At 33.3% G+C, this 21471-nt stretch overlaps 2 protein-coding genes across 3 annotated transcripts; one reads left to right on the top strand and one right to left on the bottom strand.

Moving 5' to 3' along the window:
• Positions 1-6117: 6117 nt before the first annotated feature.
• Positions 6118-13524, bottom strand: LOC126812524 (guanine nucleotide-binding protein subunit beta-2-like 1). Its single transcript, XM_050538975.2, has 7 exons — positions 13314-13524; positions 12251-12422; positions 10771-10918; positions 10254-10349; positions 9767-9877; positions 6517-6657; positions 6118-6329 (listed from the first exon to the last, which is right to left on the bottom strand). Exons 1-7 carry the CDS (start codon positions 13423-13425, stop codon positions 6159-6161), a joined length of 951 nt encoding a protein of 316 aa, XP_050394932.1. The 5' UTR covers positions 13426-13524; the 3' UTR covers positions 6118-6158.
• On the top strand, positions 13499-21169 carry LOC126812525 (serine/threonine-protein phosphatase 2A catalytic subunit beta isoform). 2 transcript variants are annotated; one of them, XM_050538977.2, is made up of 8 exons: positions 13499-13583; positions 13902-14037; positions 16110-16319; positions 16836-17009; positions 17359-17448; positions 17760-17921; positions 19238-19356; positions 20171-21169. In XM_050538977.2, the coding sequence occupies exons 2-8, from the start codon at positions 13930-13932 to the stop codon at positions 20241-20243; spliced, it is 936 nt and encodes a 311-aa protein (XP_050394934.1). In that variant the 5' UTR covers positions 13499-13583; positions 13902-13929; the 3' UTR covers positions 20244-21169. The 2 variants fall into 2 exon arrangements, with proteins under 2 accessions (XP_050394934.1, XP_050394935.1); XM_050538978.2 differs by having other exon boundaries at positions 13501-13588.
• Positions 21170-21471: the final 302 nt, after the last annotated feature.

Genomic DNA, 21471 nt, shown 5'->3' with positions numbered 1-21471 from the left:
CTGGTATCGATGTGCTTATCATCGGTATTTAGATCTGTTGTCATTTTTAAATACATGTATTCAGTATTTACTGGTATCTAATATGTGCTTAATTTACAAAACATTAGCACTATAAGATGCTAGATAAAACTGATTACAAGATCACCGGTATTTAGATTTGGTGTCACGATTAAATATGCAGTATTTGCTAGTATTTAATATGTACTTATCATATAAAATATAAGCACTATAAGATGCCAGGAGAAACTGAATACAAGATCATCAGTATATAGATTTGACGTCATTAAATATTCAGTATTTGGTGGTATCTAATATATGCTTGTTATATACAACAGCACCGTAAGATGCCAGGAGAAACTGAATACAAGATCATCAGTATTTAGAGTTGGCGTTATTAAATATTCCGTATTTGCATGTATTAAATATGGTCTTATTATATAAAATATTAGCAATATATTTGCTGGTATCTAATATGGGCTTATTATATAAAATATTAGCACTATAAGACGCCAGAGGAAACTAAACATAATTATCCTTATTTATTTTTGCTGTCATAAATAATCAGTATTTGCATGTATTTAAGTATGGTCTTATTATGTAAAACATTAGCACTATAAGATGCTAGGAGCAAATCAATACAAGATCATCAATAATTAGATTGGGTGTCGAGATTAAATATGCAGTATTGGCTAGTATGTAATATGTACTTATTATATCAAATATTAGCACGATAAGATGCTAGGTCAAACTGAATACAAGTACTAATGAACTTTGGGGAAACTGAAGATAGATGTTCAGTATATAGATTTGGTGTCACTATTTAATATTCAGTATTTGCTGGTATCTAATATGCGCTGATTATATAAAATATTAGCACTGTATGATGCTAGGAGAAACTGATTACAAGATCTTCAATATTTAGATTTGGTGTCACGATTTAATATTCAGTATTTGCTGGTAACTAATATGTGCTTATTATATCAAATATTAGCACTATAAAATGCTAGGCGAAACTGTATTCAAGATCTTCAATATATAGATTTGGTGTCACCATTAAATATTCAGTATTTGCTGGTATCTAGTATGCGCTGATTATATAAAAAAAAATTAGTACTATAAGATGCTAGGGGAAGCTGATTACAAGTTCTTCAATAAATAGATTTGGTAACACGATTAAATATTCAGTATTTGCTGGTAACTAATATGTGGTTATCATATCAAATATTAGCACTATAAGATGCTAGGGGAAACTGAATACAAGATCACTAGATTTGGTGTCACGATTAAATATTCAGTATTTGCTGGTATCTAGATTTGGCGTCATTGGTTAAAGATTCAGTATTTGCTGGTATTTAATATGCACTTATTATATTCAATATAAGCACTATGAGATGCCGGGAGAATCTGAATACAAGATCACCAGTATTTAGATTGGGTGTCACGATGAAATATTCAGTGTTTTATGGTATTTAATATGGTCTTATTATATAAAATATTAGCAGAATAAGATGCTAGGAGAAACTGAACACAAAGTCGTCAGTATTTAGATTGGGTGTAACGATTAAATATTCAGTATTTTGTAATTTTGTATTGTTTGAGATAGAAACCTCATTTATTTATATTTTTTTTTAAAATTTTGAGTGTTGCCTGTACCATAACAAGATCCTCGGTATTTAGATTCAGTATTTTGTATTGTTTGAGATAGAAACCTCATTTATTTATTTTTTTTAATTTTTTAGTGTAGCCTGTGTCATAACAGGCCCGAGACTGTACAGTGCAGTGGACGCTTACGGATAGCGGCCCCGGATCCATTCATTTAATCTGATATGCACGTTTGTTTGTGCTTTCTGCGTACCGTTTCTTGTCCGTGGATTTGTTTTGTGTAATTTGTGTGTGGTGCAGCCCCCTGCACTTACTATTATTAAATTCATTTTGTGAAATGGGGCTTGCGACCATACGTAATCTTTTGCGGACATTTAAAAATGTTTAATTCCAAATCCACCCTAGTTTACAGAATTTACTTACATTAGTTTGAATCTTAATGATATTTTTTAAAAAATTAATCATAAAAGTTGTGAATAATTTCGCGTTTGTCGTAATGCTATGGAAGGGTTGAGTATTGATTTTGATATTACATCGAGTGATCGAGGTAGGACTATAGGTCTAATAAACTGAAAACTTTGAAAGTATTATGCTATACGATAGACTTACCTCAAAGCAAGATAATGACAATGGATGATAATCTTCTAAATTCACAAGATAGAATTAGAAAGTATTTTTCGCTCAGATTAACGACGTGTGGCTTTCCAGTAGAGATATCTATAGGAAATAATAATTGTTACGTCACCCAATTATACTGCGTTGAAATAATAGTATAACGTCATGCGACATTTTTCAAGAAAATATATTATGACTGTTCATCAATTGATGAGACTGCTCTTAAATGTAAACAAAAAATATGATTAAAGACTTAAATTGGTTAGAAATAATAATATTGAGATACTTCCGTAATTTACATAAAGTTTGTGTAAGTAAAAAACAAACAAGAACATATTACACATAAAATACGCTAAATGTGCTTTTAGGCTATAATCTAAATTAAAAAAATCAGGCTATATATAGAAGATTAGACAATTACCGGCAGTGAAATGAAATGAAATGGGGTTTGACGTCCTACATTTCTACTCTATCCGGGTAAATGAGGACTGGAAACAAATGAAGACGAAGTCCACGACAATCAAACGTGATGGTCAAATAAAAGAAAAAATCACCTCGACCATGCCGTTTCCATTTTATAGTCTCCCATTCGTAGATTTCAAATAGATCCATGAATAACATATATATTACTAACAACAAAGTACCAGTTGAAAACCCCAGCCCAAACAAAAAGGATTGTTTACATTGGAGAGCCCACTGCAGGACCGGATTAAGCTTGCATGGGACCCCTCGTTGAATAATTATGTTACGGGCCCTTGCATCAACAGTGAATAGGATTCTGATCATTGTCCGTATATACAACATAATAAATGACATTTATATACGGTATAATTTTTTTTTTAAGTTGCAATTTCATATTTTTAAGTTATATGTTTAAAATTTATTAAAAGAAAGCCTTAAAATAGATGGTATCTATAAACTGTCCTATCTTTTTAAAGAATAATCCTATAATTCACTATTGCCAGTTGAGAAGTTGGCAAAATATCATTTTCAACTTCAAATAATGCCTATGATCGTATAATAGTGAGTTGATAACCTATTGGGCAAAAGACATAGAAATAATTATGTTTTGACTTGCGATTCAAAAAAATTGTTGAAAACTATTATAATAAAGGTGTAGATAGGTGTCTATCATGACCATCATTAATGATTTGCGACAAAACACTCAGGGGCCATAATTCAGGAAGTTACGATCCAATATGCGCGAATATCGAAAGGAACCAAGATCTTTGGGGTATAAACATTCATTTCAAGTTTCATCAAAATCAGATGAAAATTGTGACCTCTTAGAATGTCCCCAAGCTAAAAACGTAATTTTTCATACAATCAGGGGCCATAATCCACGAAGTTATGGTCCAAAACATGCCAATATCGAAAGGAACGGAGATCTCTGGGAGATAGACCTAGATTTCAAGTTTTGTCAAAATCGGATAAAAATTGGGACCTGTAGTGTCCACAAATTGTGGACGGACAGGGGCGACGACAATATACGTTCAAATGAAAATGTGGGCGAATAAAAATGAAATTTACTCGTTTCTGAGCGAAGGTATCGGGCTTTCAAATGTTCACGGTAGAGTCTCGATTGTCAAGTAACATTGATACAAGAAAGTCTCGATTATCCAATTTTAAATTCAAAGGCGATCATCTTTCAATCCATTGAAAATCACGACCATCTGATTTAAATGTCTAATAATTTACAGAACATTTGAGGACAAGAGACCTGCAATAGGCAGATTAAGCTCTTTATAATGTATCTTTAATTACCCATGTCTTTTTTCTTTTGCGGGATTGTAAAAACTGAATTTTTACAATCCCGCAAAAGAAAAGATAGGTTGCCAAAAGATAGCAGCTAAATCGTCCGGCAGTCAACAAGTGTTGTCGCATATTTTACTTCTTTCGGTAATGAAACATTTATAATTCACTAAAATCTGATTAAGAGTAACAACTCATTAAGTAATTATCAGAAAACCATTAGAATTTGTTTGGTTTACCTTTAAAGCTTATAGATAAATTACAAAAGTACAGAATACTGTAGCTAGACTTGTTACTTTAACTAAGAAATGTGACCATATACATGTAACTCCTGTTTTATATAATTTACACTAGTTACCTGTTAAATATCAAATTGATTTTAAGATTTTATTACTTTTAAATGTTTAAATAATTTAGCTCCTGTTTACCTCTCAGATCTTTTAGAACTTTATACACCTGGCCGAACATTACTTACATCAGATAAACTACTTTTAAAGCCCAAAACTGTTCAACTAGTCTCTTATGGTCAGCGCTTTTTTAGTTATCAAGCACCTGTTTTATGGAATAATCTACCATTTAGTTTAAGATGTTGTACATCTCTAAATTCTTTAAAAAAAACCAACTTAAAACACATTTATTTAATCAGGCTTTTAACTGAATCTGTATACAATCGTTAACATGTCCATAATCTTGTTGTTTATTTATAATTACATTGTCACTTTGTAAAGTGCCCCTGAACATGTTAATATTACATGCTGTAATATTAATAATAATAAATCACTGAAAACGAATAGACTTCTGTCTCATGACCTTAAACACTGTGTATAAATTTAAAGTCAATCGGATATTTACTTTGGCCTGTAGAGCGTCCACAAAATTTTTTGGAGTGATCAAGGGCCATCACTCTTGCAGTAATTATCGGAAATCGCTGAAAATCAACAGGCTTCTTCGCTTCATGACCTTAAACACTGTGTATAAATTTAAATGCTATCGGATATTAACTTTAGCCTCTACAGCGTCCACAAGATTTTTTGAAGTGGTCAAGGGCCATAACTCTGGCAGTAATTATCGGAAATCGCTGAAAATCAATAGGCTTCTTCGTTTCATGGCCTTAAACACTGTATATAAATTTCAAGTCAATCGGATATTAACTTTAGCCCCTAGAGCGTCCACAAGCAAACATCAACAGAGTTGTTATGTTCCAAGGTCTTGACCAATCAAATTGCTTATTGCTCCTTAGCCTAAGCAGAAAATTCGTACCATCGAACTTAGTCAAACATTATTCGGGGTTTCATCGCTCTCACTTCATTATAACCAAAGTTATCGTGTCCCAAAGCATCAACTAATCAAATTGCTCATCTCTGCTTACCCCAAGCAGAAAATTCTCATCTTCGAACTCCAAGGAATTCACCTAATAGACACTTACGCCAAGTGTGAACATTCTAACTTAATTAGAATGAGAGTTATTGTGTTCTAGAGTCTTACCAATCAAATTGTTTATCGGTCTGCTTACCCTCGGCAAAGAATGTTCATTATCGAACTTAGTCAAGGTATTGATGTAATAAAGCTATAAACCAAGTGTCTCTCTCTCACTTAATTAGAACTAAAGTTATCGTGTCCCAATGCATCAACTAATCAAATTGCTTATCTCTGCTTACCCTAAGCAGTAAATGCTCATCTTCGAACTCCATCAAGGCATTGACCTAATAAACACCTACACCATGTTTGAACATTCTAGCTCAATTAGAAAGTTATTGTGTTCCCAAGTCTTGGTCAGTCAAATTGCTTATTGCTCTGCTTACCCCGAGCAGAAAATGCTCATTATCGAACTTAGTCAAGGTATTGATGTTATGAAACTGTAGTTTCATCACTCTCACTTAATTAGAACTAAAGTTATCGTGTCCCAGAGTATCAACCAATCAAAGTGCTTATCTCTGCTTACCCTAAGCAGAAAATGCTAATCTTCGAACTCCAAGGTATTGACCTAATAAACACCTACACCAGGTTTGAACATTTTATCTCAATTAGAAAGAGTTATTGTGTCCCAAAAAGTGTGACAGACAGGGACGTACAGACAAACCCATTTTAATAGTCCGCGGCTGGCGGCTTTCTTCGAAAGGTGGGGGCCAAAAAAAAAACAACACGGAATACTCTTCCAATATTTTATTTACTTTATTTTTCTCTTATTTTCAGCGTGCAGTAAGAGATACCTGCCACACTCTGATTACTTTATCAGAGTAACCAGCAAATAAAGTTTGTCCATCTGGAGACCAGGCTAATGATAGACATTGGGGAACACCACCTTGACCAGATATTAATTCTGGCTTCAATTCATCAACGATGATCTTTCCTTCGAGATCCTGCAAAATTAAATTTTTGGGACAAATTTGATACAAATGAATAAAACATGAGTACAAATACAAACTTATAGCCGAAATGTTGCTAATTCCTTTTTTTATTTTTATGTTTTATGCAGAATAAAGACAAAGCAGCAAAAACAAAACGTCCATGGACACAATTCAAGAGAGATAACTACAATAAACATACCCAGATTTTGATGGAAGGACCGGTAGCAGCACAGAGCCAGTATCGGTTTGGACTGAAGGTCATAGTGTTGATACAATCACCACCATCCAATGTGTACAAATGTTTTCCTTCATTAAGATCCCACAACATAGCTTGAGAATCCTATAAGAAAAAATTATTAATCCAATTATGTTATATAAGGCTACACAAAATAAATGTCTTGTTTCTCGGGCAACTGACAGCTGAAACTGTAGGGGGGGAGGGCGGTTTATTTTTTTTTTTACCTCATTTCTGGCTAGAGGATGGTGCAAAATAAAATTTGCCTATTGTTGAAAATTGTTGGGGCGGGAGGGCGGCCTTGTATTTTTTTTTTTTAATGAGAAAGTCATTACTTGTCTACGGTTTTGCTTTCAGTTATATATTGTACATACTTAGAACATAAACCCAAAAATCAAGTCAACTCAAACACTGAACACTGACTGAAAGGAAAATAATTTTCCATATTTAATTCACGTAATGTAGCTTACTAACGGTAATGGTGACAAACATAATTGAAATTGGTTTAAAATAAAATTCCGTACGACTATTAATAACCGTCCATAATAACGACAATATTTTAAAGAGTAAGCCTCTGTCAGCATGTGTATCAAAAATAATCATCACGGTAAACGACACTTCGATCTAAATCTAGTATCGCTGGTTTATAATGATTGACCTAATTCCAACCAATGCATGTCACGTGTCATCGGGATTCGGGAATAAATGTGTTTCTCAGGATATTCGGTGTTCTATCTGGGGTTTATATCGAATGACTATTTAAATTTAACTAACAACTCGTCAGTAACACCATCAAATGTGTAATCCAATTATTATTTTCCGGATTATCAAAACTACCGTTAAATGTGCTAATGACCCAGATTCTGACTAAGGTATGGTGACTATCATCGTATCGTATTCGTAGCCACAAGTTATAATAATTAACCTGTTCTACGATTCATTGTTTTATACGTAGGATTTTTTCAAACATGGACCGACTGAAGCCGGCAATAATGAGCCGATTAAGATCGAATGATTGAAATACATTGCATTGTTGTCAATGACTTTCGATGTTTAACACGAATCAAATTCTAGTTCACAAGGGGAGGTAATTAAAATCACGTGATACAAAAATGGAGGTTCTTTCGATATAAATAAAAAAGACCCGTACATCTGAATCAGTTTAATACATTTGAATGGATATTCACGTATGGGGCATGTAGATACATGCGGCATATTCTTTTTATGACTTGCTTATCGATGTTCGGGCGGGCGTTACATATTTTTTATTTTTCATCAAGACTAATAAATAGGCTGCACGCGCAACCAATTTTGCGTGCGGGTGGTGCCCGAGAAACAACTTATTTTATTTGTGTTGCCTAAGCTATTAATTAGACATTTATTAACATGAACGGACCATAATCAACTCTCGATGCCATCTTATGTGTCAGACTTTTACTGGATTTGAATCCGATTTGCTGCTCAATGCTCATTGATGATTTAATCCAAAAATGGATAAACGAGACTATGTTTTTTATTGTACCGACTTTAGTAATGATGACCGAGGCTAGGCCTAAAATTCAAACATTAATATCTTGGTTCAGATTGGAGCAATTTCACTAAAATTTTCAGCATATTCCCTTTACATTATCTAGTTTTTAACTATTATAGTGAGAACTGTCAGCTTTTTATCTAATCGTCCATAGTGCCCCTTTAATTAAATGATAGGTTGCCAGGCAACGAAACATACGCCCACAGCAGCTAAATCGTCTGAGCGGTCGACAAGGGTTGTCACATATTTATTCCTTTGTAGGTAATTGGGGGCCTTTACAAGACAGTTCCATACAGGTCAGATTATAATTTTTGCCGTTTGCGGGTTCACAAGGGTCTACAAACTGAAACAAGGGCCTGAACTCTGGAAGTAATCTACAGACCTTGTTAAAATTTGACAGGCTTTTTCGTTTAACTTATTTAAATAATACATATAAATTTCATACAGATCAGATGATCACGTTTGTCATTCAAACATTCACAAGGTTCACAACCGCCATAACTCTAGAAATTATTGACGGAAATTGCTGAAATTCAATAGACCTCTGTTTCACAAATTGAAATGATGCATATAAATTTCATACATATCGGATGATAACTTTCATCAACGAGCATTAACAAAGTTGAACAAAGTTAAACAAGGGCAATAAATCTAGAAGTAATAAACGGAAATTGCTGAAATTCAATAGGATTCTTCTCTTTACTAATTTAAATGATGCATGTAAATTTCATACAGATCGGCAGATAACTTTTGGTGTTAGAGCGTTCACAAGGTTCAATAAAGTGAAACAAGGGCCATAACTCTAGACATAATAATCAGAAATTGCTGAAATTCAATAAGCTTCTTCGTTTCACTCATTAAAATAATACATATAAATTTCAGAAAGATCGGATTATAACTTTTGGCGTTAGAGCGTTCACAAGGTTCAATAAAGTGAACCAAGGGCTATAACTCTAGACGTAATGAACAGAAATTATTGAAATTAAATAGACTTGGGTGATAACTTTTGGCATTAGAACGTTCACAAGGTTCAATAAAGTGAAACAAGGGCCATAACTCTAGACATAATAAACAGAAATTGCTGAAATTCAATAGGCTTCTTTGTTTCATTAATTTAAATAATGCATATAAATTTCAGAAAGATAGGATGATAACTTTGGCGTTAGAGCATTCACAAGAAATTGTGGACGATGGACGGACGGACAGACGGCAATATACGTCCACCATTTCTATGTGGGCATATAAAAAAACAAAACATAAAATTGCTTGAGCTAGAACAGAAGATTAAAATATTTAAATGTAATTAATGTCTTTTTGTAATGCGTCTGGATTCACAAACCATGTCAAAAGCCCCCTGAACTAAATTTAATATCCAAGGGTTTATACACCACTGTTTACGCAAATATTTAATAAGTTGAACTAAAGCTTTGAGATATAAATTGTTTTATTTCTTGTTCTCTTTTTATTTATCACTCAAAGATACTAGCAAGTTTTCTTCTTTTCCAATAGCAGACGGACAAAAAATGTTCATTCTTGTTCACATCCCTCCCCAACAATCCTAAAAATAGGACCTCTAAATCTTTTGGATACATTACACCTGTTTAAATCCATTTTGTTCAAATAACAATTTCCACTGAATACATGAATAAGACCGAGATAAATAAAACTATGTAAAATACTCACTTTTCCTCCTGAGGCACAAAGTGAACCATCAGGTGATACAGTAACAACATTCAAAAATTGTTTATGTCCATAGTGGTTAGTTTTCAACTTACAGTTGGTCAAATTCCATACCTGAAATACAAATAACCAAAATAATCAAATCATGTCTAAGTTAAAGCAAATTCTTGGAAAAATCAATAGATCTTTTTTCTTCCCATGAACAGAACTACTCGTCCGGTATGCAATATATTTTGTTCACAAATGTCTTATAAAAATATCAGCCACAAACCATTCTTTATTGTCATTTTATATGGCTAATGTTTACTAGTCAGTTCATCATACAGAAGTCATTAACTTTGAACATTCTACCTCAATTAGAAGAGAAGTTCTTGTGTTCCAAAAGGTGTAATGGACAACAAATGAACGGACAACCAATTTTAAGTCTCCCTGCTTTCAAAATGTGGTTCGAGAGTGGTAAGAATAGTGCATAAAAAAACAAACTGTTTACCTTAACAACTCGATCCCATCCAGAGGACACAATTATTGGGTTGTTGGAGTTGGGAGAAAATCGGACACATGAAACCCAATCTTTGTGAGTATCTTCCTGAAAATACAACATATTACAAATGACATCAGACATGGTATAAAGAATGAATCTAACCAGGAACATTATCTTGTCACTATGGATACATGGACAAAAGTGATTTTGGAAGAAATAAGAGATCTATCAACACAAAGAAATAATTGTATTTTTTCACACAACTTACAGGCTCAATTTCAAGTATTTTGGAGATCTATTCCCCTAGCCTTTTTTAAGAGATTTTAATATTTTTACCATGAGTGGACAATGAAAATGGAGCCACTGAATTATTTTGTTTGTTCTCTTGGGGGGAGGGGGGAAGGTGGGGGGGGGGGGAGAGAGAGAGAGAGAGAGGGGGGGGGGGGTGAATCGTTGATAAATTTAAAGACTAAAAATATGGTCAAGGTAAACCTACTGGAATTTTAAGTTAAAGTTATATTTTTACCTGGATGGTGTATTTACATACTCCAAGGGTATTCCATAATTTAATTGTCTTGTCTCTGGAAGCTGAAACAATCTGCCTGTTATCAGCAGAAAAAGCTACACTAAGAACATCCTTCTCGTGCCCAACGAATCTTCGAGTAGTTTTACCCCTGTAATAAATACACCATGATATAATAATATCGAACATATATAAATAGGAACAATAACAGTAAAGCAGAAGAAATCAATAGAGAGGACTTATTGACAGGCTATTCTAATCAAGTCGCATGCCACACCTTAATCCCAACAGGATTAATTACCCATTCGATGTAGCTTGTGGGGTTTGTAGCACGCATAATTCATTGATTCATATTGTTAGTACAGTTTGCTGTGTGTAGTAAAACAGCAAAACGCAATTTATTGTGATCAAACATTGTTTTGGAATTTATACAACCCCCTCATTTTTTTTTTAAACAAGGTGAGTAAGAGTACATGTAATATTTCAACATTTCTTTATTATGACTTGACCAGGGTATATGATAAAATAAAAAAAGGGTTAGCAATTATTGGATGTTTAAAAAAAGTGCTAATCAATCTGAAAATTGATTAGCAGTTCCTCTTGATGGAATAGCAAATAAGTAAATTATCATGGTATTGTATTGAATGATCTCTAATGGCCATAATTTCTACCGGTATATAACTAATGTTTATGTGTGTATGGGCGACTTTCATTCCCTTAAACTACGAATAGCTTTATGTTCTGTAGCATATCGTGTTTTGAATACAAATGTGATGGCATAACGGGGTGCCAGATGAGAAAATGTGGTCAATTCTTATGAAGGGAAAAGGTTACAGAGAAAAGTTATTGTTTTGTAAAATAATTATTGAGCTTGAATATTTACGGGATTATCAAATTTAACGTTTGTAATTTGTACTAATTACTTACGATTGTTAACTGAATGACTGTTAAAAGGTTAGCTTACAATTAGTTTATTGACTAATCTTTGACTACTTTTAATCTAGTCAACCGACATCAAGGGGATTAAAATGTCCATACGCAGTGGAACGATAAATCACGCTTAATATGGGACAAGAAACTTGATTTGCAGACTCCCTTAAATTTGATAACTTTCTGCTAATCAAATTAATATTTGATTCGCACCTATATCGTTTAGCAGCTGTGATGGGATACCCCTTATATTCCCTGGACTTGACCCTTTAAGAGTTTTGACATGTTAATTTTAATTATCCAGGGTTCTATGAAAAAATTATAGAAAAATATTGCAAATTCCAAAACAGATTGACCACCCACTTCATTGAAATAGTTCTCTGTATACTAGTTCTTGGGACACTACTGCTGTTCATGCGACCATGGCAGTTTAGAGTGCTCCATGGAGCACTAGAAGTAAAGGGTTAAAAAAATAAGGGTAATAAGTTTATATCGATGTATCAGTATACATTATATGTATATTCATATTTAATATAAGTAGCTCAAAACTTACTCCATAAGATCCCACAATCTCAGTTCAGAATCCCATGATGCAGAAAGAGCAAACTGACCATCTGATGACAAGACAACATCACTTACAAAGTGACTATGTCCAATCAAGCTTTTTTGTGGAATACCATAGTTGGTCTCATCTTTAGTTAGTTTCCATAAAATAAGGGTTTTGTCTGAAATAAATAATTAAATTATATAGGCTAATGCCTTAAAGGATCTCACAGTATTATTACTTCAGTGTCTTTAGACAGTGTGCTATGAGGGAAATTTTGCCCAGACAGCGGCACTACAGCCTACTCTTATATCAAATTCCAACTGACAAGGGATCTTTTGCAAGCACTACAACAATGTGTATACAGGACCTCGGTTTTACAACACATCCAAAAAACCAGACAGCTGTCCTTGTCAGGCCCTCCGTGCTGAAAAATCTGGATGAACTTTCTCGGCCAATGCAGGGATTGAACACCCAAACTTTAAAAAATGAAACGAAATAGTATCTGTGTCTGGTGGAAGTGGACGTAAAACTCCAGAAACGAACGAAAGGATCTGTGTTTTAATCAGATTGGTGGGTTTCTGTAAGCTAAAAGTTTCTGCAACAGTCATGTTTTAATCAATCAAAAATTTCATGACCTTAAATTGATGTGGGTTTCATGGAATGGATTAAATAATTTATTATGACAGATTTTTGCTTCACAAATATGTGGTCAGATCTGTTGTAACAAGATGGGTTGATTTGAAACAAAGACTGTACGCCTCACCAGTACTTACTGGTCCATGTCCATAAATCTTCAGGTGTATGTAGGCCGAGGCCATTTCATTTAGCTGGTCTGTGTTAACTACTGACTAAGCCTAGTACTAACTTAGTGTAATAAATATCAAATTGAAGGAATCAAAACCGATTATTTTCCTGTCGTTTCCTTGTAGTAAATTCAGTCTTGTCTGACAGATGGTACCACTAGACGATTATGTACATTTTTCATTATTACTTATTGGGTATGTGTAATTTAAGGAACCTAGCGATTGAGCTTGACTAAGAAACATAAACATGTGAAAAGGATAGTCACCTCTTGATGCAGACAGTAATGTATCGGGAAACCCTGGGTTTGTAGCGATTTGGGTAACCCATCCACCGTGCCCGGTGAGAGTACCCCTCAATGTCATCTGTTCTTGAGCCATGATGATATTAGTTTTTGAGGATTAAGATGGGTTTCTCTATCCCCTGGTATTTATCGCAGCCATCGATGTGGCTTCAAACCGGAAAAGGCCGATCATGACCCGGAAGCTGAATATCTGGGTCATCGATAGAGGGCGCAACTGTTTGTATAGTTTTGCCGGTAAGGTAACTATTATTGATTACTTAATTCTAATATTGGACAATGATTGCGGATATTTAACATTTATATTCATTTTTATACATTTTCACACTTCCTTTTACAGCTTTACAAACTTCTGGCAGTATAAAATCGCCCACATAAGGCAGGAAACTTGTAGAAAATTTGTATGTGCATGTTCTTATGACGTCATAGAATTTAGCAAGTATATCGGCGGCCATTTTACATTCAAAGTGTTAAATTGGTCTGCGCTGTCGTGTAGGTATTTCGTTATTTTTATGTTTCCGCCGATAAAATAGAAACACCATTTTTCATTAACAGGAATAAGCAATAGAAAATAGTCGTCCTGATGATGGTGGAAGATCGAACAGCTGCTAAGGAGCTGGATCAATGGATCGAACAATTGAACGAATGCAAGCAACTATCAGAAAATCAAGTAAAAATCCTCTGCGAAAAGGTAAGAAACAGAGCATATTAGAATAACCGCATTAGTGCACCCGATACCCATGTTTATAAATCTTGTTTGCTGGAATAAATCCCCAGGCAGCCACCTTCGATGGAAAACATGCGTTGGCATTTTCCTTTTCTTTTTTTTTTTTTGATGGGTTGGCGTTTGACAGATGAATGATGACTGAACAGGGAAACCACACATCAGTCCATGGTTCTATTATGGACCGTGTAGAAAAATGGACAGGCAATGTCCACGAAGCCTTTAGAATTCTATGCCGCAGCAAAAAATAGACTGGATAACAGTGACTGAAATAAATTTACCTCCCCGCTAGGCCTACTCCTTTTTGTTTTTTTGCAAACCATACAAGATAGACTACTAGGCTTACTGATGATTGGGGTGTAAATGTATCAACACATCGTTTTTGTTTACTTCGGACGCGCCCATGTGAATCCGAAACAAAAATGTTGAGTTTTCCTTAAAAACAACCCCACTAAAACAGTAAAATAACTCCATTCAATTTTTTACTTAAGAACTGCACAATTGATCATCATTCCGGACAGTATTATACCTGAACTTTATTTTCATAATTTTAAAATCCTTCACACATGCGGGAATTTGGAGTATTAAGCAAAACCAAAATGCTTACAAAAACTACAAAAATATTGAAATCGATCATTTCACAATTTTCAACTATTTGGAAATTTCAATGTTCTAAACTGGAGAAATTTGTCACTACTGGATAGGAATACTTATTAGGTTGAAAAATTACCATGTAACTATAAGAATATCGTAAATTCTAAGGAGGAGTTTGAGAAATAAATCTGTATAAAATCCTGCAATGTCAAAAATCACATCGCTTGATTTGCCGATGACATTGAGATCTTGTTGTGTCTCATGCTGGCGGCAGAGAAACCAACCAACGGGACACATTGCCTGTCCATCTATATACAGTCCATGGTTCTTTAGATTGTTTGAGTTTGGCAACAAAAATATTAACTGAAGACAATGACATTTGAGATTATTTCGCAAACAATTGATCGTAAACTTTTACTAAATTTTATTCAAAATGAATATATGTATATCACTGATTACATGGATACTCGTAAATATTAATCCGTACTGTTGTTACATGGTAAAACTGCTCATTCCCAACTGTGGTGTTGAAAATCTTTTAAAATTGAAAGGTCTGTATCGGGATAAATAAAACAAAGGTATTTTGTTAAAATTATATTACTGAATGACTTCTACTTTATGGTTTCCAATGATATTTAGACAACTAGTCACATTAATGACTTTGTATTTTTGTCTTTTCCATTACGTCTTTACTGTCAACATGGACTTTTAATACTTTTATATAGTAACCGAAAAGACATTCTTACAAAGTTTTGTTTTACATTCTTGTTATTTTAAGAGTCCAGCTTGGCTATTATGTATATATACTTCCTCTTGAGTTATAAATCTATAGAATACAGTCGAAATTTCGTTAAAAATTCATAATTTTAACTGTTCAAAATTTGTCGGGTTAATTATTGAATGGGACATTTCATTATGATTTATCACATGAATTACATTGCCTGATGGCATCACAAAAATCGTTGTGATGACTGATTCATGTTAAGTTCTAGATTTATACATTAGATTTCATGTTTGAAATAAGATCTAAACATGCAAACTTAGTTTTTGTGCATTGTACATTTTGAATTTGAATATGATTATTGTCTGTATTTATTCATACAAATGTCTTTAGTGTATTCTACTTTTCTAGTGTTGCTCAATAGTCAGAATCATTTACAATCTATCATATTACAAATAAAATCATTTCCTATATATAAGCTTATAACTTATTGTAAAAGATGAGTGACACAAGGTCATTGAGCTTTACCTATTTATTACAATGATAATGGTGCTGTGACAAGACGGGCAAATTTCCTCTAAGGTTTAAAGTTAAAGTCGTTTTTGTGCACGAAAACTGTGGATCAGATGGTCTAATTAAACCAAATCTTGGTTTGTAGATTTATAAATTAAATACATAAAAAAGTTAAAAATTAACTGCATGCTGATATATTTTTACATTGTAGGCAAAGGACATCTTATCTAAAGAGTCCAATGTTCAAGAAGTAAAATGTCCTGTTACAGTATGTGGAGATGTTCATGGACAGTTCCATGATTTGATGGAATTGTTTAGAATTGGTGGCAAATCTCCAGATACCAATTATTTATTTATGGGTGATTATGTAGATAGAGGTTATTATTCAGTAGAAACAGTGTCACTTCTAGTCGCTCTAAAGGTATGAAAATATAATATAGATTGATTTGTAGTACCTCTTCATTGAATTAAAAAATACATAGATTAGTCTACATTTTCAGGTCTTAAAATACTTTAAGTTTTATCCAAATATATCACTAGAAATAATTTTGAGATTTATTCTCTAATGTACATGTACCTACATTATCTACATGTATACTGTATCACAAAGGTTTAGATTTGTCTATTTGATACAACCACAAGATGTATTAGGATATCAATAAAAAAAATCGAATAAAGACAAATCCATTCCATGAAAATAAGCCATCAGAAGAATTGTGTTTCTTCTTAACAAATTACAATTTTGTTTTCACCTTTGCAGTTTTTTAATTTGATCTCAAACTATCATCCAGAAATTAATGGTGCCATGCCCTGTGATTAATTATTGCCAATTTATGTTCATTAAGATAATACACTGAATTGACCTACTTTCATATTTAATGTAATATATTGAAAATACATAGTATAATGATGATAAAATGTTTTTTTTTTTTTTCAGGTTAGGTATAAGGATAGAATAACAATACTTAGAGGAAATCATGAAAGCAGACAAATTACACAAGTTTACGGCTTCTATGATGAATGTTTACGGAAATATGGCAATGCTAATGTATGGAAATATTTTACAGATTTGTTTGATTATCTTCCTTTAACTGCTCTTGTAGATCAACAGGTAGGTTAAAACATTCAATATTCAGAATGAGAATCTGTCTTGACACATGCTTCATGATGAAATAAAAATAATTTGTAACTTTCCATTGAAACTAATGAGATCACCTACCTACAGGGAAATTGACCTTTGCATCAATGTGAGCACCTGCTTTCATATGTACTTGATTTCAAACAGGAAGTCAAGTGGTCTAATAGAATAGAAATAGGTTCGCTTTTACATTAGATCATTAGGGTTAGGCATTGAGTCAAGTGGTTTGGTTTCGAGCCCAAGTTTTTTTTCCCCTGTTCTCCGGTTTCCCCCTCATCACATAAAACCTTATTAATGATATTGATTGATAATTATATTTCAGATATTTTGTTTACATGGTGGGTTATCACCATCAATAGACACACTAGATCATATACGAGCCTTAGATAGACTTCAAGAGGTTCCACACGAGGTAAAACATTATTTATTTGTACCTGGAGCAGGAAAAAAGATCATTTTGACAGTTGAATATTACAAGTCTTGTTTCCTAGAAACTCTGTTGAACTTGGTGCAGTGGATCAAGCACAAAATTATATATCTATTATAAATTGGCAGCCTTGTGTGTAGATCCTCCTGAAAATGTAACAATATTTGGTCTTATGGCAATGTCTGAAAAATCAGACTAACCAAAATGGTCGCAGGAGTAAATTATTAAAATTTAGATGTAGATAACTGGGTTAGAATTTTACAGTGCTTACATGTATGTTTCTTTTTACTTGTCAGGGTCCAATGTGTGACTTATTGTGGTCTGATCCAGATGATCGTGGAGGCTGGGGTATTTCTCCTCGAGGTGCTGGCTACACCTTTGGTCAAGATATATCAGAGACATTTAATCACAGTAATGGGTTAACTTTAGTTTCTAGGGCACATCAGCTTGTTATGGAGGTCAGTTATGATTTTGTTAAAAAAAAAAAGAATGTTAATTTGATTGAGTAGAACACAAATCATATTTTACCGTCACTAATCGACTCACTGCCATGTGTAATTCTACCATATGTATTATAATTTTCAGAGTAGCAATGCCCATTCCTTTTTCAACATTACAGCTGAATATAATTAATGACATAATGGCTGAATACTATCAGAATCTTTATTTGCATGATAATTTGCAATGCAGTTGCCCAAGTTGGATTTTAAACTATCCTTACTGCACTACTAATTGTATATAAAATCTGTTAATCGAAAGCTTATGTGTTGATTCCGTAGTATTGACTAATTGATAACCTAGAAATGTGCTTATACATGTTGCTATTTTTGATCGAATGAGTCAGTGAATAATGAGTTTATCTTGTGGTTTATCTTTACCTATTTTGTAGTTGCTTTTGATAAACTTGTAATGTATCTGTTTAAAGGGAGTGGTTCTGTCTTGTTATTATGACCTACATAAATGAATTATAGTATTGTTTTTTTATCTATTGAAGTAAGAGGGGGGGGGGCCTAATTGTTTATGATGTGCACACGTTAGATCATAAGGTCTGTCATTGAGTCAAGTGGCATGGTTTCGATTCACTGCTTGCATGTGACAAGGAGTAGGGTAGTCTCTATCATCCAGAAAAATATTCTACGATCCGTTGTCCACATTTGAAAATATTAGGTCATTGGCTCGATTATCAAGTCTTTCACATTATAAACAAAGGTAACTAGTCCTAAACCAAGATGTTTTTCGTCCATGAAATTAATTTTTTTAAGAATGCCATTCCAGAAAATCCATTTGATTGCATTGCTAGTTCAATATCAAACACTGTAAAAAAATTTATTGTAAAATTTCTTTCACCAGTAACCCTAATTCGTCATCACGATTCATGTTTGTTTATAATAATGCAAGAATTGTGGGAAGGGGTGCAACTCTTACTTGACTTAGCGAAAAATACGGGATAATCAACCACACGTAAAACCAAACTCCCGGTTACACATGGGCAATGGAACTTTTCGTCAAATATTGAGAACGGTCCCAGACCCTCCGTATTTTGAAGACTAGGAGGTTCTGGATGACCGAGACTGGAGTAGGGTCGTCTGTCCAACCTTGTGGGTTTTCTCTTGGTCTCCGGTTTCCTCCCACAGCAAAGACCCCTATGCACAAGCACACTAATGAAACAAAATTGAACCATGTTAGTCCGGAAATAACCTAGTGTGTGTTGAGTGTATGTTAAACCTCATTTCACTCTCTTATCTATCTATTGAAGTTATTGTTCCATTTACAGGGTTACAATTGGTGTCATGATAGAAATGTGGTAACTATATTTAGTGCTCCTAATTATTGCTATAGATGTGGCAATCAAGCTGCTATAATGGAATTGGATGATGCTCTTAAATATTCTTTGTAAGTATATCAATATTTTATTGAATTATTAATTTTGTTCATGTATATATAGGGGGGTTGGTTGGCTAACTGGTTCAAATGTGCATGTTTAATCGTAAGGTCTGTCAAGGCCTGGTTTCGATTTACCGCTTGTACATAACTTAAACGTACAGCAACATTCGATATGTTGTGCATGTGATCAATTGACCAATGCCTCTGAATCCTCCCCCTCCCCCCAAAGGTTTCTAAATTCCTTTATGAAATTCTTTCCTTCCCCCCACCCAAGTTTTACCTATTTAGATATGTTTTCTATTTGAATTAGATACTTGTGATTCTCTACGGAAGAACGGTTGATCCTCTGTCGAGATAATAATCAGTTGATGATCTGCAGAGGATTGGTCGTTCATGCATATTGGTTGTAATGGTACAGGAATTGTAGATAAACTTATAACTGTTATTAATAAAAGGGGCATTATTCTGAACTGAGATATTAGCTATTGAATTTTATACTAGTCTTGATCATAATTACTGAAGTCGGTATGATAAAAAAACCAAAGTCTCGATTATCCATTTTTATGTTTAATTATTTTTCCAAAAATGTATTCCAATCCACTTAATATCGTAGGCTAGTGATGGCATTGAGAGTTGATTATGGTGTGGATAAGTTAATTAATGTCTAATTAATAATTTAGATAACATTTCAGAGGTAAAATAAAAAGACCTGCAATAGGCAGATTTTAGCCTGTATGGTTAAGTATATTTTGAAATTAGATACGTACAAACTTGTCTTTGTAGAAATAAACTGATTTATATTTATTTTTATATTTTAATTCAGCTTACAATTTGATCCTGCTCCTCGTCGTGGTGAACCACACGTAACACGCAGAACACCAGATTATTTCTTGTGAGGTGTTATAGTATCATAGAAATATATATGTTCATTCAGTGACTGACATAATGTTGTAGTCGCTGAGTAAAGACGGTGATTAGAGACAGTTTTGTTTCGTTTTCCCTACTAACAGAGAACAGTTTGGAGAAATTTTTAATATACATACATGTACGTAGCCATTGTATAAAGACACTTGAATGTGCTTGTGTACAGTTCACCATTTACTTAGATTTAAAGAGGATTTTCGTGATAGGAAGATTGTTGAATACTTTTTATGACAGATAATTTACTGTAAATAATGATACAGTGCCAAGTATTAAAAGTATATAATAAAAAAAATTATATCGATATAATTTTATTTTCATTTCTAAAACACAAAAACAAAATAAATTAATCTTTACCATTGTTTTCTAATTGATCTGTTAATTAAATATTGAAATGTTTGGACTTATTAATCAAATATCTTTCTATGTTTATAATGTATGATATTAATATTTCATGTAAATTGTAATAGTAAAAAGCGGTAGGCGTGTTACACACATGAATACCACGATTGCTACAAAAGTTTTATGATCAAAATGACGCAAACACACATTTTTTCTTTTAAATAGATATGGACAGTTTCTTTGAACAGTAATAATTCACAGAAATTGTCCATATTTGAGGTATTTCAAAATAGTTATTCACATTTTAAGTTAACTATAAATTATTGTATTAATTAGACTTACGACAGTATTGTACATATGCAGTGTTTAGAAACTTCATTTGTTGTATATTGTTGTAATGTTTAATGTATTTTCTCTGCTTCAGCAATGAATGTCAATTAGAAAAATATATTGTAACTTCTGTAAAAAAAAATTTTTCTTTCATTGTCCCCATCTTTTACCTAGCCGGATGTTATAAACTGGTTATAATGTCCACTTGTACAATAAATTATTAAATGTATTCTTTGTTAATGCTTGAATTTGTGAGTTGTGGTAGTAAGACGATATAGAATTAAAAGTCTGTGCATTACCATGTTTTTATTAAGTATAGAATGAATAAAAACAAGGGAATGTACAGGCTATTTCTTTTGAATTGTCAGATATCCTCTCACAGTCTCATAACAACTTGTCATCTTCCAAGGAAATATCAATGAGCAGAAATTTGACTGTGTATCTGTTATCGCTCGTTACTTCAGTCATTATATAGAAGGATAACTCATGTTTTCTTTTTGTCACTTCAATTACGCATCTATCATAGCAATG

Source organism: Patella vulgata, chromosome 2 (assembly GCF_932274485.2).
Source record: "Patella vulgata chromosome 2, xgPatVulg1.2, whole genome shotgun sequence".
Lineage (NCBI taxonomy): Eukaryota > Metazoa > Mollusca > Gastropoda > Patellidae > Patella > Patella vulgata.
The sequence above is the reverse complement of the archived record's forward strand: the minus strand, read 5'-3'. Positions and strand labels throughout refer to the sequence as shown.